General features: G+C 56.2%; 4 protein-coding genes across 4 annotated transcripts; 1 reads left to right on the plus strand and 3 right to left on the minus strand.

Annotated features, from left to right (window-relative positions):
• Nucleotides 1–9,907: 9,907 nt before the first annotated feature.
• On the plus strand, nt 9,908–13,331 carry KRP23_1923 (uncharacterized protein; the record flags this gene model as incomplete). Its single annotated transcript, XM_067886591.1, has 3 exons — nt 9,908–12,766; nt 12,832–12,911; nt 12,971–13,331. 3 exons carry the CDS (start codon nt 9,908–9,910, stop codon nt 13,329–13,331), a joined length of 3,300 nt encoding a protein of 1,099 aa, XP_067749259.1.
• A 155-nt stretch (nt 13,332–13,486) lies between these two features.
• Nucleotides 13,487–13,840, minus strand: KRP23_1924 (uncharacterized protein; the record flags this gene model as incomplete). The annotated part of the gene is made up of 1 exon (XM_067886592.1): nt 13,487–13,840. The coding sequence occupies one exon, from the start codon at nt 13,838–13,840 to the stop codon at nt 13,487–13,489; it is 354 nt and encodes a 117-aa protein (XP_067749260.1).
• A 427-nt stretch (nt 13,841–14,267) lies between these two features.
• Nucleotides 14,268–14,642, minus strand: KRP23_1925 (uncharacterized protein; the record flags this gene model as incomplete). Its single annotated transcript, XM_067886593.1, has 1 exon — nt 14,268–14,642. One exon carries the CDS (start codon nt 14,640–14,642, stop codon nt 14,268–14,270), a length of 375 nt encoding a protein of 124 aa, XP_067749261.1.
• Nucleotides 14,643–15,044: 402 nt separating this feature from the next.
• On the minus strand, nt 15,045–15,398 carry KRP23_1926 (uncharacterized protein; the record flags this gene model as incomplete). The annotated part of the gene is made up of 1 exon (XM_067886594.1): nt 15,045–15,398. The coding sequence occupies one exon, from the start codon at nt 15,396–15,398 to the stop codon at nt 15,045–15,047; it is 354 nt and encodes a 117-aa protein (XP_067749262.1).
• Nucleotides 15,399–15,611: the final 213 nt, after the last annotated feature.

Genomic DNA, 15,611 nt, shown 5'->3' on the forward strand with positions numbered 1-15,611 from the left:
TGCAGTCAAAACAATGAGCGGTGCGATTAAGTCTGGGTGGTATCACGATTAATCGACCATCGGTGGTCGAGGCACGCTACGTCTGGCAGATGCCACAGTGGAAGACGTTGATCGATCTTTCGCGTCTCCGAGATAGCGCGTGCATCCAGAGGTAACATGCGTGCGCGTTAAGCATTTGGGTAATGAGCTCCCGCTGCACCCGCGTCAGAGCCCACTCAACGACTGTCATTGCTCTCATAGAGATTTGGATTCACACATGATGTTGCTGATGCACCAACCAAGTGCTTCGAAGTATACTTGCTAAAAAGATTGTACGTGCACGCCGCCCACCTGGTGGGTGGAAGCTATTCGCTACTCGCAGGCTTGAATAGGAACAAATCGCTGATAGATTACCAGCATAAAACCCATCTATTAAATAGATAATCTGCGGTAAACGCTGATATTGTTTGCGGATAATGTGTAAGCAAACGAACGGCTGGTATTATATAGAATTCTCATCTACCCTTCTAGTCGTTAAAGTATACAATACGGCGAGTAAACCAGAAGAGACCTTTTCGAGGTAAAACGCAGTTGTATTTCTAGTATGCATTTACAAACGTCAAACGGAACGTGGTGTTCCTATCCATGATCTACCACTGAATGCGGCGACTCGAACTCATGTACACACAGTGCTGACAAGGTACCAAGAAAGTGTCCTCGGTATCGTGGCCCCTGAAACGAGGTGCAGTGCCTCGCTTAGTTGTCGTCGTCGTCCTTGTCCTTGTTGTCGTCATCGTCCTGATCCTTGTTGTCGTCATTCTGATCCTTGCTATCTTCATCCTGATCCTTGTTGTCGGCGGAATCCGAGCTAACGGTTGACGGTGCACTCGTCTCGGTAGACTCGGAGCTTCCCTGCTGTGTGTCCCCACGAAGCGAGCTCGACGTAGAAGCAGCACTCGTCTCATCATCCGATGACTGCTGCGTCGTAGAGCTGCTGGAGGTTTGCGTTTGTGTGGTGCTCGAGGTGGACGATCCACTACTGGTCGTGGCAGCCGACGACGTCGAGTTGGATGATGTGCTCGTTGCCGAGGAGACCTCACCGTTCACGTGGATGTCACTCTCCGAGTACTGGCACAACGGAGCCTTGATACCGTCACCCAGCTCCGTCGGCTCGCCGTTGGCGTTACCTTGGGACCACGCGCACACCTTGAAGCTGTTATCGCTAGACTTGATGTAGATGTTGCTCAGCGTGGCCTCGTCGCCCCAGTTCTCGTTCACCGTCACAATGCTCACGCTCGGGTTCACAGCGTACACGTTGGACATCGACACCTTGCGCGCCTTGTCTCCGCACGTGCCGCACGAACGGTAGAGCTTGCCGAAGGTCTCGGCGTAGAAGCCGTCGATCTTCACGGAGCCGAGGCCGTTGTGCTGGATGACCTTGTCGTCAGCGTTGCGGGCGCCACCGCCCGTCACAGTCGATACACTAGACGCGGAGCCGCCCTTGATGCTCAAAGCGTCCTCGCACACGTCGTCCCACCAGACGTTGTCGATGGTGCAGTCGCTGTTGTCGCAGTGGACACCCTCCATTTGGTTCTTGCCGATGATGGCGTTCTTGAGGGTGCCACCGGCCTCCACGAGGAACACGGCCGTGTTCGACCCGCTCTCTGTTTGCCCTTCGCACGAGATGTCCGAGCGTTCAAAGGTCTGCATCTTGCCGTCGAAGACCTCGCCGGCTTTCACCGTGTATGCCTCGGCGTACTGCACAGTACCCGTGCTGGTGGGCCACGTGCCGTCCGGCACAGAGGCAGCCGAGGCGACGGCAGCGGCGAAAACAGCGGAGGCGGCAGCAATAGCGAACATCTTGACCATCTTGAACTGGAGTCGGGGTTGCTTGAGTTGGTGGTCTTGTGGTGTGCGAGGTAAATTTGGGAATGAGACGAGCTGAGAGTTTGAGTTGGAGAGTCGTAGCTGAGACGGAGGCGCGCTGGTATTCGAACAGCAGTAACCACAAGGGCGTTGAGGTCATGAACTATTATAGCGTACACGGTGGAGACTGGGCTTTTTCTCGTCCAGCTTGTTCTAAGGAATCGCACGACTGACCGCGCCAATTCGGCAACGCGCTATTGCACGTAGATTGTCCGCAGAGACGGATCGTGTTGTCGATGACTTCAACGCGAATGAGGGGGGCCACCCATGTGGAAAATCACCGAAAACACCGCCTTGTCGTTTGTCGGAATACGAACAACCATGCTTTGGATCTTATGGGCCATCTCTTGATTTGCAGCAACTGGTTACAGCATTCCCGTGCATCTGAAGCTTACAGATTTCTGCTACTATTATCAGTGAAAGCTGTCTAACGGCTGATGGATGTAGGACACAGGTGGCGGGCACTAAACTTGCAATGAGGCACTCACTCTTAAGGAGTTAGTCCGGGGGGGGGGTCTGTATGCGGCACTGGGGACGGTGAAAGACCTGGGCAGATTCCTGAGGAACCTGTCTTTTCAGATCTCCCTCAGTAAGCTATCAAAAGTCGGCATCAGCACGCTGCAGGTGCACAGATAAACATCTACAGCTTGCTGAACTGAGCAGTGCCAACTACCAGGTATTAGATCGATAAAAATGTATCCAACTTTGTTCGGCCTAGTTCGCGAAAAACAGTAAAAGACCCAATCGATATATTCTATTGGAGTCCCCCCCCCCCCCCCCCCCCCCCCCCGACTAACTCCTTAAGAGTGAGTGCCTCATTGCAAGTTTAGTGCCCGCCACCTGTGTCCTACATCCATCAGCCGTTAGACAGCTTTCACTGATAATAGTAGCAGAAATCTGTAAGCTTCAGATGCACGGGAATGCTGTAACCAGTTGCTGCAAATCAAGAGATGGCCCATAAGATCCAAAGCATGGTTGTTCGTATTCCGACAAACGACAAGGCGGTGTTTTCGGTGATTTTCCACATGGGTGGCCCCCCTCATTCGCGTTGAAGTCATCGACAACACGATCCGTCTCTGCGGACAATCTACGTGCAATAGCGCGTTGCCGAATTGGCGCGGTCAGTCGTGCGATTCCTTAGAACAAGCTGGACGAGAAAAAGCCCAGTCTCCACCGTGTACGCTATAATAGTTCATGACCTCAACGCCCTTGTGGTTACTGCTGTTCGAATACCAGCGCGCCTCCGTCTCAGCTACGACTCTCCAACTCAAACTCTCAGCTCGTCTCATTCCCAAATTTACCTCGCACACCACAAGACCACCAACTCAAGCAACCCCGACTCCAGTTCAAGATGGTCAAGATGTTCGCTATTGCTGCCGCCTCCGCTGTTTTCGCCGCTGCCGTCGCCTCGGCTGCCTCTGTGCCGGACGGCACGTGGCCCACCAGCACGGGTACTGTGCAGTACGCCGAGGCATACACGGTGAAAGCCGGCGAGGTCTTCGACGGCAAGATGCAGACCTTTGAACGCTCGGACATCTCGTGCGAAGGGCAAACAGAGAGCGGGTCGAACACGGCCGTGTTCCTCGTGGAGGCCGGTGGCACCCTCAAGAACGCCATCATCGGCAAGAACCAAATGGAGGGTGTCCACTGCGACAACAGCGACTGCACCATCGACAACGTCTGGTGGGACGACGTGTGCGAGGACGCTTTGAGCATCAAGGGCGGCTCCGCGTCTAGTGTATCGACTGTGACGGGCGGTGGCGCCCGCAACGCTGACGACAAGGTCATCCAGCACAACGGCCTCGGCTCCGTGAAGATCGACGGCTTCTACGCCGAGACCTTCGGCAAGCTCTACCGTTCGTGCGGCACGTGCGGAGACAAGGCGCGCAAGGTGTCGATGTCCAACGTGTACGCTGTGAACCCGAGCGTGAGCATTGTGACGGTGAACGAGAACTGGGGCGACGAGGCCACGCTGAGCAACATCTACATCAAGTCTAGCGATAACAGCTTCAAGGTGTGCGCGTGGTCCCAAGGTAACGCCAACGGCGAGCCGACGGAGCTGGGTGACGGTATCAAGGCTCCGTTGTGCCAGTACTCGGAGAGTGACATCCACGTGAACGGCGAGGTCTCCTCGGCAACGAGCACATCATCCAACTCGACGTCGTCGGCTGCCACGACCAGTAGTGGATCGTCCACCTCGAGCACCACACAAACGCAAACCTCCAGCAGCTCTACGACGCAGCAGTCATCGGATGATGAGACGAGTGCTGCTTCTACGTCGAGCTCGCTTCGTGGGGACACACAGCAGGGAAGCTCCGAGTCTACCGAGACGAGTGCACCGTCAACCGTTAGCTCGGATTCCGCCGACAACAAGGATCAGGATGAAGATAGCAAGGATCAGAATGACGACAACAAGGACCAGGACGATGACGACAGCAAGGACAAGGACGACGACGACAACTAAGCGAGGCACTGCACCTCGTTTCAGGGGCCACGATACCGAGGACACTTTCTTGGTACCTTGTCAGCACTGTGTGTACATGAGTTCGAGTCGCCGCATTCAGTGGTAGATCATGGATAGGAACACCACGTTCCGTTTGACGTTTGTAAATGCATACTAGAAATACAACTGCGTTTTACCTCGAAAAGGTCTCTTCTGGTTTACTCGCCGTATTGTATACTTTAACGACTAGAAGGGTAGATGAGAATTCTATATAATACCAGCCGTTCGTTTGCTTACACATTATCCGCAAACAATATCAGCGTTTACCGCAGATTATCTATTTAATAGATGGGTTTTATGCTGGTAATCTATCAGCGATTTGTTCCTATTCAAGCCTGCGAGTAGCGAATAGCTTCCACCCACCAGGTGGGCGGCGTGCACGTACAATCTTTTTAGCAAGTATACTTCGAAGCACTTGGTTGGTGCATCAGCAACATCATGTGTGAATCCAAATCTCTATGAGAGCAATGACAGTCGTTGAGTGGGCTCTGACGCGGGTGCAGCGGGAGCTCATTACCCAAATGCTTAACGCGCACGCATGTTACCTCTGGATGCACGCGCTATCTCAGAGACGCGAAAGATCGATCAACGTCTTCCACTGTGGCATCTGCCAGACGTAGCGTGCCTCGACCACCGATGGTCGATTAATCGTGATACCACCCAGATTTAATCGCACTGCTCATTGTTTTGACTGCAACCAACGTGTTGTTTTCAGGCTTGTGTGGGAACAGGCGTTGCTATTTTGCTAGCGAACGCAGCTAAAGTCAGTATAATCGCTACTGGTCACACACCTCGGGACAGGATAGGCTCGCTTTTGTCTCTTCGGATTTATCTATCGGTTTTATAGTCGCGTTGCTGGTGTCGTTGGTTCTTGCGTGCAAGCTGGGCGAGGAAACACCCACGCCCAATCTTGTCCGATCCTAATCTCGACATAGCTATCAGTTGGGTGGAGCTCGAGTTCAGCCCCCCCCCTGCATCACCAGCCCTCTTCTCGCTAGGCAAGGAACTCACAGCCGACGAAAAATGAGCCCGCAGTAGCAGCAGTCGCGACCAAGACTGTCGAGTCCTCTCACTTCCCAATTCACCTTGTGAGCAACACATCGTCTCGCTCGAGCACGCTCACAAACATTTCAATTAACGAGCACCAAACTAATGATCATCCAGGGTTTACAACATGAACGGTTACGGTGTGTTTAGTAGAGACCATGACAGTGAGACGTGTAGAATCAACCTCTCGTCTGCTTAATTGCGGTTGCGGGCGTTGCACTTCGTGTCCGTCGAGGTGGCAGAGGTAACGGAGGGCGTACTAGCCGAGCTTCCGGCCACAGACGTATCGGCCTCCTCGCCAATCTCAGAAGACGCCGTCGACGGAGCTTCAGTCGCTTCAGACCCCGCAGAGCTCTCGTCGTAGGTGGCGCTGGATGCAGAGGTGGTAGACGTCTCCTCCTCAGAAGCCGACGGGGCGCTCGTCTCACTCACAGACGAAGAAGTTGAAGCGGACGAGGCAGCCACGCTCGTTTCACTGTCGGAGCTGGACGCGGATGCTGACGTCTCTTCGCTGGTGGCACTAGCGCTGCTCGTGGAAGAAGCCACATAGCTCGAGGTCGAGGAGTCAGCCGTCGACGCAACGCTGCTGGACGCTGTGGACGTAGTGGTCGTAGTGGAGTTCGACGAGGTGCTCGTGGCCGTCGACACATCCCCGTTCACGTGGATGTCGCTCTCCGAGTACTGGCACAGCGGATCCTTGATGCCATCGCCCAGCTCCGTCGGCTCACCGTCCTCACTGCCCTGCGACCACGCACAGACCGTGTATCCGTCGTCATCCGACGAGATGTAGATGTTGCTGAGTGTGGCCTCGTCCCCATAGTTGTCGTTCACCGTCACAATGCTCACGCTCGGGTTCACAGCGTACACGTTCGACACGCTCACAAACCGCTGCTTGTCGCCGCAAGTACCACACGAACGGTACAGCTTGCCGAAGGTCTCGGCGTAGAAGCCGTCGATCTTGACGGTGCCGTATCCGTTGTGCTGGATCACCTTGTCGTCGGCGTTACGAGCGCCGCCGCCGATGACCTTCGTCACGCTAGACGCCGAGCCGCCCTTGACACTCAGGGCGTCCTCGCACACGTCGTCCCACCAGACATTCTCAATGATGCAGTCGTGCTTGTCGCAGTGCACGCCCTCCATTTGGTCGGTACCAATGATGGCATTCTTGAGGGTCCCGCCGGCCTCCACGAGGAACACGGCCGTGGACGAACCGCTCTCCTCCTGGCCCTCGCACGTGATGTCCGAGCGCTGGTACGTCTTGAGACCGCCGTCGAAGGTCTCTCCAGCCGCGACCGTGTAGGGCTCCGTGTAGTAGACATCGCCCTGGCTGGTGGGCCACGTTCCGTCGGGAACAGAGGCGGCTGACGCGGTGGCAGCAGCGAAAGTAGCGATGGTGGCGGCAATGATGAAGACCTTGATCATCTTGATGCAAGTGTTAACTGGGCCCGGAAGTAGGTGAAGAAGTGTCGCTCACAAAGCAATTGTGAAAGTGAGAGGGCTGCTGTAGAGCTCTCTTGCCGGAAACGACGGCGCCGAACAAGCATCGCTCCGTTCGCGGTGTTGATGTCCCAATCAGACGACGTCGCAAGGACACAGGGGGATCGGGTGAGATTGAGGCAGGGCGCCGCGCTGTGACTCCACGCCACATAGGTGAGCTTTCGTCCTCCCAGCTTGTCCCGAGGAATCGTACGACAACGTCACGCAGAGACTAGACAAGCCCGTCGATTACTGAAAGCACGGTAGCATAGTGAAGACCACTGTGAAAACTAGCGAAAGAGACTGCTGATGGGGCTCAGCCCAGTCGCCGTGGTTGTTCGCTTTCCAAAGCGGCTAATTTCTGGGCTAGGTTGTGCGCTCCGATGGCATCTCCGCTAAATAATAATCTGTTCGGCTAATTAATCGGCCTTGGGGGTCGATCGAGCAAGCAGTTAATCCACATGATCGCGCTGGAAGAAACTCCTCCAATATCCTCTGCGGCAAGCGCAGCTAATCAACTAATCATGAGGCTGAGCAAGACGCCTCGACGCTTCAAATCCTGGCAGATGCCGCGGCGGAACGTGGGGGCGGAGCTTGCCTCTGGCTCAAGGGCTCTGTGTCAAGGCAGCTTGGGTATCTGCTCGTCATGACTCGACGAAGACTTTAAGATAGGAATTGCATTCGTCAGTGACAGGCGTATGGACTGTTGCAGGATAGCACTACGGTCTCCATTCAACACTGTCACGAGTCTACAGCGACAGTCGTGGTATACTCTACAGGGTGCAACTGCAACTGTGGTGGATTGACAGCCGGAAGCGATAAACTTCGAGGTGGAGCGAAACGGAAGTCAGTGGGTTTGCTTAAACAAACTGCGGTTGTATTTCTAGTATCCACCTACACCATCAAATGGAACGCGCTGTTCCTTGCTTTTCTTCCCTTCGAATAACGCGACTCGAACTCATGCACATATACACGTAGCGACTCAACTACTGCCGCCCAGTAGGCCCTCGGTATCCTAGCGAACAACTTAGTCGTCGCTGTCGTCCTTGTCATCATCATCGTCCTTGTCCGAGCTCGTCTGGTCTTCCTCATCGTCGTCATCGCTATCCTTCTTCGATTGGGAGCTGGTGGACGGGCTCGTCTCACTGGACTCCGAGCTCTCTTGCGTGTTGCTGCTGCTGGACACGGGAGCGCTAGTCGTGGTGCTCGACGTGGACGAACCACTGCTTGCGGGCGGTGTCGAGGTCGAGGTCGAGGTTGAGGTCGAAGTAGTGGAGTTCGACGAGGTACTCGTGGCCGTCGACACATCCCCGTTCACGTGGATGTCGCTCTCCGAGTACTGGCACAGCGGATCCTTGATGCCATCGCCCAGCTCCGTCGGCTCACCGTCCTCACTGCCCTGCGACCACGCACAGACCGTGTATCCGTCGTCATCCGACGAGATGTAGATGTTGCTGAGTGTGGCCTCGTCCCCATAGTTGTCGTTCACCGTCACAATGCTCACGCTCGGGTTCACAGCGTACACGTTCGACACGCTCACAAACCGCTGCTTGTCGCCGCAAGTACCACACGAACGGTACAGCTTGCCGAAGGTCTCGGCGTAGAAGCCGTCGATCTTGACGGTGCCGTATCCGTTGTGCTGGATCACCTTGTCGTCGGCGTTACGAGCGCCGCCGCCGATGACCTTCGTCACGCTAGACGCCGAGCCGCCCTTGACACTCAGGGCGTCCTCGCACACGTCGTCCCACCAGACATTCTCAATGATGCAGTCGTGCTTGTCGCAGTGCACGCCCTCCATTTGGTCGGTACCAATGATGGCATTCTTGAGGGTCCCGCCGGCCTCCACGAGGAACACGGCCGTGGACGAACCGCTCTCCTCCTGGCCCTCGCACGTGATGTCCGAGCGCTGGTACGTCTTGAGACCGCCGTCGAAGGTCTCTCCAGCCGCGACCGTGTAGGGCTCCGTGTAGTAGACATCGCCCTGGCTGGTGGGCCACGTTCCGTCAGGAACAGAGGCGGCTGACGCGGTGGCAGCAGCGAAAGTAGCGATGGTGGCGGTAATAGCGAAGACCTTGACCATCTTGAAGTGGAACTCGAAGGAATGTGGTGTGGAGGAGGTTGCAGATTTGCAAATGAGGCAGGACACCCGCTTGACGAGACCGTGGGCGGGCGGCACAGTCTCTCCAAGAACTGACGGCCTAGAGGTGTTATCGTTGAGAAGAAGCGTCCTCCTTGGCGTTAATCTTTCGGGATCGCATCGTCGGGATCGGGTATGATTGTATAATAGTCACTCGCACCACAGCTGCAGCGAGAAATTATCCACCAGTGCCGGCGCCATCTCAATTAACCTTAGTCGCTTTAGGTGAGCTCTAGTCGACGCGGATAGCTCCAGCATTATCTGGATCTGGGTTAGCAGCCCGCGTCCTTGAACGGCTGGGCGACTGGAGCAGCACGAGCTCGTCCGCGCGGCCAGCTGCGCCGAATTGGAGGACTCAGTTCATGTAGAGACTTGGCCAGGACAATCGACGAACCTCCACCTCAATCGACTAGAGAATCGCTGACTAAGCGCCTTCGACAAATCGTGAGGTGAGTTGTCGACACCGGATGATCTCCACGATCGAGGTCCGCTGTGGAAAAGGTCACTGGAGTGCACAGCTTTTGGTCTGCAGAGCTGGCAGGCGATTGCAATGCTGCAGCAGGGAAAACGCCCTCGCTGGTACTCGCTATCACAATGTCAAGCCTGGAACCCCCAGCTGCATACAGCTCTCAGACTCCTGCTGCACGGGTGTCGAATTGGACGGTCCCCCTCATCGCTCCAACCTGGCCCAATCTCCCGCTTTGCAAGTCCACTCAAGCTTCACGAGAAGTTTGCCATGGTAGCCACGCCGGACTCTGCTCGCTAAGTATATGCCGGCAGTTTTCAAATGCCATTGTCAGCACCTCCTGTAGTCGTGTGTGCGACTTGCATCCCTCGATATGTTCCAGAGCGCTGTGATCCGAGACGAGTACGAGTTCACCGGCCACAACTCGGCAGTGGGCGCGGTGTGCTACAATCGGCACCAGGACAGCTTCGTCTCGGTGGATGAGGCTTGCTTGAGACTTTGGCGCGCTCAGCCTGGTGGCCAGCTACGGCAAGTGAACCTGCCCGCTCGGACGTCTCGGTTCATCCAGGCCATCACATACATGGATACCCGGCAGCTCTTCGTGGCCTCGGCACTCGACGGAGCCCTTCGGTTGTACGACCCCAGCCTCAACGAGCTTGCAGCGATTTTCACTGGACGAGGCACCGTGCTCGGCATAGTCTTTGATGTGCTCCACAACCGCCTGCTGACCGGAGGAGTCGACGGCTGCGCAGCCTGGCAGGTCAAGCCTCGACCGTCAGGGATGCCGGAAGGAGCGCTCAATGCTCACTACGAGTTCACAGCGCTGCCGAAATTCTTCCACGGCACTGCAGTGCGCAACTCCAGACGCAACAAACCGAATGCAAACCAGCAAACCAAGCCGTCAAGATCACCCGTAGAGCGCGTTGGCTGGGTGGAGAGCTTGCAGCTTGGCTCGGAGAGCACGCGGCTGTACGCGCAGACTCGGCATTGGATTGACGTCTTCAACACGGCCGACGGAGTTCATCTTGAACGCTGGGACGATCTGTTCCCAGCAGAGCACGGCACCTTGACGGCCTTCGTAGTTCAAGAACGCGCCAAGCACCTTGTCTGCGGCACCAGCAGCGGTGTCATCGTCGTGCTTTCATACCACCCGATATCGATCGTCCACCTGTTCAAAGATCACACGCAGGCCATCACAAGTCTGGCGGAACACGCAACATCCCGCCTCATGATCTCAAGCTCACTCGATGGGTCTGTGAGGCTCTGGGACCTAGAAGCTCGTCGCCAGGCCCACCGACTCAATGTTGGTCACGCTGTACACGCGCTGCAGTTGCTGCCTCCAGTGAGTTTGTCTGGATCCGCTTCTCGTGCGACAGACGTCGAGCTGGCCGGTCGATTCTGCTGCCAGCTACGCAACACCGTCAAGATATACGATATCCAGTCCATCTTGAAGGAGCACCAGCCGTGTCTTGTGCCTGTCAGCATCTTGCAGCGCGTCGTCTTCCCCTTGAAAGGCGTTCACGGTGAGAAGCTCACGAACGATGCGAGTCCCAGCCGCAAACACATTCAAGACGACCCCACCGAGGAGAACGAAGAAGACAACTCAGACTTGGATGACGAGGACGAGGGAGCCTCGGGCAACACACAGCAACTTGTCGTGGTTGCTTGCATGGACAAAACGTTGCGCGTGTTTGCAGGCCGCACGCCAAACGAAGCCCCTAGCTTCACGTGGATTCCAGACGAGCAAGCTCTTGATCTCGTGGCGTTCGCACTCCATCCTGTGTCCCAGCACTTGTTTCTGCTGCTTAGCAGCCAGAAGCTGCTGGTCGTAAACGCAGCTCCCCGTCGAAGCAACCACGCTCCTATCGACGACGGAAGTGCTGCTGGAATTGGTGGCAACAACGCCGACAGCGACAACCACGGAGGCGCAGAAGCAACGACCGGCAGCATTGAGCGCGTGATTGACCTCAATCCTTCGGCGGCAGTGCAAAAAGCTGCTGAACCAGGAGGAATCCTACCGAAAGGAAATAATGGCGACGCGTTTTCCATAGGGGAAGCGTCGACTAGTTCCGCGGCGACTGCACGAGGCAATGGGGCCGCTCTTCGCTGCATCTGTGTGTGTCCCTTTCCCCCGATATTCAACACAGTCTCGTCGACATCCACTCGTCCTCTAGCAGGTGCATCAGCAACAGCGCGGCAACGACGACAGTCTCATCTGGGTCCAAATAATGTTCCGGCACCACTGCACCGACGCAACGCTCTAGTCCAGTCCGAGTGGGAATGGGTCGCGTGTGGTAGTGACTTCGGTCAGCTACTGTTCTGGCACACGGGCTTACGAGGAGGGCGTGAAGCAACACTGACTCTAGACGCCCACGACGCTCCTATCGTCGATATCAGCGCCAGTGCTTCTTCGCCATTACTCGTGAGTTTGGATGCCGCGGGTCGAGTTTACTTGTGGACTCTTCAGCCGCAATTTGGCTTACGACACGTGCTAGACCTTGGTCAATCGCCATCGGTGTTTGCGCTGTCCCCGCTCTCTGAGATTATCCTAAGCGGCTACGATGATGGCCGCGTCGTCCTGCACACAGTGGGGTACAAAGCAGCAAGTGTTGAAGCTTTCGCTGGCGGAGACGACCACAGTATGACAGTGAGCGCCGGGGACTTTTTGGATGAAAAGTTCCTGGTGCTAACGGCAAGTGTCGACGCCATCGTAAAAATCTGGGACCAGCAGCGAGTTCTGCTTCGGCAGGTAACGCTCGCTACGGCAGTCACAAGTCTCTGCTTCCTCAATGCCGACGGCGACCTGCTTGCCGGGCTCTCGAGAGGAACCTTCTTGATTTCGAGGCGCGATGTGCTGCCAGAGAAACTGCCTAAGCCGGCGCCACGAAGGCGAATCCACGTTGCGTTTCAAGACACCAAAGCGGAAGTCGTAGATCAAGCCGAACGTGCTGCGGGCGTACCAACGGCTGTAAAGCCACCGCCTTCCGGACAGCAGCTCGATGATGCTGCACCTTCAAACGCAGCGTCACCTCCTCAAAAGGCGATTTCTGCGCCATCAAGGCCCCCAGACCCCGACGTATCGGCGAAGCAACTCCTTGTCCACGTCATCCAGCGGCCAATTGAAGCTGCAAACCATTTACGACCGCCTGTACTGCGTACTCTCAGCTCTTCAGGAAGACTCCCTTCCAGCCGTTTAGGAAGCTTCACCAACAACAACAGCTCCGAAGGCCAGGTGAGACCAGGATCTATTGTTTTCGATCCATCGACCTGCTGTGCTAACAATTGGTATCTGTACAGATAGCGCCGTCGACGGACAGAACGAAACTCAGCGACCAATCCACCGATCACCAGGAAGAAGACTGGCGCGACAAAATCTTGTACGTGGCTTGCTTTGACGTTGAATCCTTTTCCAGAACTAACAACCACTTGTCTCCAGGCCATTGTCACCGTACCAGAAGCTGATGCGCGCTCCTCAACGAGGGTCGTCGTATCGAAGAAAGAGGTCGCAAACTCCTTTGGTACTCCAGGCGCTAGGGCCGATTCCGCGAGCCGCATTCTCAAAGCACCGCGCTTCCCGTGAAAACAACGATAGTCCAGTTGACGAGCGTCAGCACTCTGTTGACGCTCGGCCGACGCTGGGGCTTGGAGTGGGCTCTGCGGAGGCTCCCTTGCTCTACTGCAAACACCAGGCGCCTGTGCCACCGAAAGACAAGACGCCGCGAAAACTCTGGAACGCCATCGGGGGTGAGGACCGTCGGCTGATCGTGCTACAGCGGAGCCACCTGCCACCGTGCTAATCACTTGGTCTCCTCGATGTTATTCCTCTAACATGTAGAAACCCACAACATCACCTACGCTAGAGACGAAAGCAAGCTCACTTGGAGGGGTTCGGATAATATATATAAGCGAATTTGCCACGTACTGTCGGATGAAATAGTTGATTTTTGCAGGTCTACGCGAGTCCTTCGCTCTCGATGTCCTCCAGCATGGCTTCTCTGCAGAACTCGAGGTCCACGATAGTGATGTCCTCGCCGTCCTCGACCTTGATCAGACACTTGTTGTACTCGAAGCGGTTCATGTTGAGGTACTTCTTGCCGTTTGAGGCGCACACCGGGTCCTGGTTGCGCGTGCCGTCGTCCACGCAGTTCCCGTGCCTCTTCTCGCGCTCCTCTTGGCCGGTCACCAGCACGCGCTCGTTGGCGTGCACAGAGCTCACCACCCGAAGTCTCATCTCGCGGTCCAGCGCTTCAGCAGGTGAACACGCCAGCAGCAAAGCAGTCGCCACCACAGCAAGAACCGCCTTCATCGTCGTGGAAATGCGGTCGAGTCAGAGATTTCGCGTGTGAGTTGATACCTCTCAAGCTCGAGTCTCCTTTCTGTCCGAGCGCCATCTGCTGGGGGCGTGAAACTCATTGGGATCTGCTCTCGGTTGAGGCTCGCGGTGGAAGGCGTGAGTATCGATATCACGCGTAAGTAAGCTGCTTGTTTCATTTCTTATGGGTTCGCTGCATTATCCTACAGAGGCGCGCACTTGGCTGCGCCTACTAGAGCGATGGTCTATTCCGACATGACGCACCACCACCAACACAAATTTCTATACGTACTCGCCAATACTCTCCACCGCAACGATATCCCTGCCGCTCATCAACATCCACAGTCCCCACACAGCACCGGGCCCGGCTCAAGTCGCTTCAGACGTCGTCCCCAGTCCACCAACGTTCAACGCAAAGGGTCTAAGACATGTAGTCGATGTCCGGGACGTCGGGATGCTCGCCGTCCTCCTTCTTCGCGCTTTTGCAGATGTCCATGTCCACGACCTCGATGACCTCGCCGTATTCCGCCTTGATGAGGCACTGGTGGAACTCGAAGACGTCTTCGTTCAGGTACTGTCTGCCGTTCGATGCACACACGGGGTCCTCGTTCACATCGCCTGTGTCCACGCAGTGGCCGTGCCGCTTCGCCCTCTTCTCCTCGCCGCCCACGAACACATCCACGTTCGCGTGCACCTTGCTCACCACGCGCAGTCTCTTCTCTCGCATCACCGCCTCTTCACCCGTGCACCCCACGACCAGCAGCGCCGCCATCATGACCACAACACGCGTCCTCATCACCTTGTAGCGAGATACTTAACCAGCAATGGTAGCCACCACCACTATCCACGTTGTGCCTCGTCGTCCAACTGGCAGATCTCAACGTATGGCTTGCCTTGTCGCGTCATTACTACCTTGGCAGGAACAGCTCACGGGATCTGCTCTCGCTCTCTCCTCTCCTAGTCCAGGAGTCCTGGAAGCCACCAAGACCGAACAAATAGACTAATTTCATGTTGCTGTATAATCGTACACGGGCGAGTGCCTAAGTCTTTCGCCACCTAATGCGCGAGCGGCCCACTACGCCTCAGTCTACCGGGGACGCGCCACTTGAGTTTCGAACGAAGGTCTCCGTTAACCTGATCGGGCCACCCTCTTCCAACGTCACGCGGGACGAGTCCCTCCCCCCCTTCAGAGCCGCTTTCACTCGTCGATGTGCTCCATGTCCTCCATCTCGACGTCCTTGCAGAATTCCATGTCTGCGAGCTGGATCTCGGTGTTCTCCTGGATCTTGATCATGCACTTGCGGTAGTTGAACATGCTCAGGTTCGTGTACTTCTTGCCGTTCGAGCCGCACACGGGGTCGATGTCGCGCGTGAACTCGCCGTAGCACTTGCGCTCCTCGCGGTCCTCCTCCAGGTCATCGTACGTGGCGATGATGTGGCGGTTGCCGTGCACGGTGCCCACGACGTCCAGCATCTTGTCGCGGTCCAGCGCGTCGACGGCGCAGGCCAGCGCGGCCACCACTGCGGTCATTGCAAGCAGGAACTTTGTCATCTTCAAAGGGAGAATTCGCTTGTGGTGCGAGACGTACGTGGCTCTTGTGTGCCGGACTGACTATCCCGGTCTCTCCGGTTGGTTAGCAAGTCCCATCGCGTAGCCTTTTCCGCCAGCACAGCCAGCTGGCCTCCCGCCGGGATGTTCACTTTCGTGCCTGCCGTGTGGTTGTGGCAGCTCCCATGCTGCGACTTGAGCTGCTGCCTTTTCGAG

Source organism: Phytophthora ramorum (assembly GCF_020800215.1).
Source record: "Phytophthora ramorum isolate Pr-102 chromosome Unknown Phyram_PR-102_s0002, whole genome shotgun sequence".
Lineage (NCBI taxonomy): Eukaryota > Oomycota > Peronosporomycetes > Peronosporales > Peronosporaceae > Phytophthora > Phytophthora ramorum.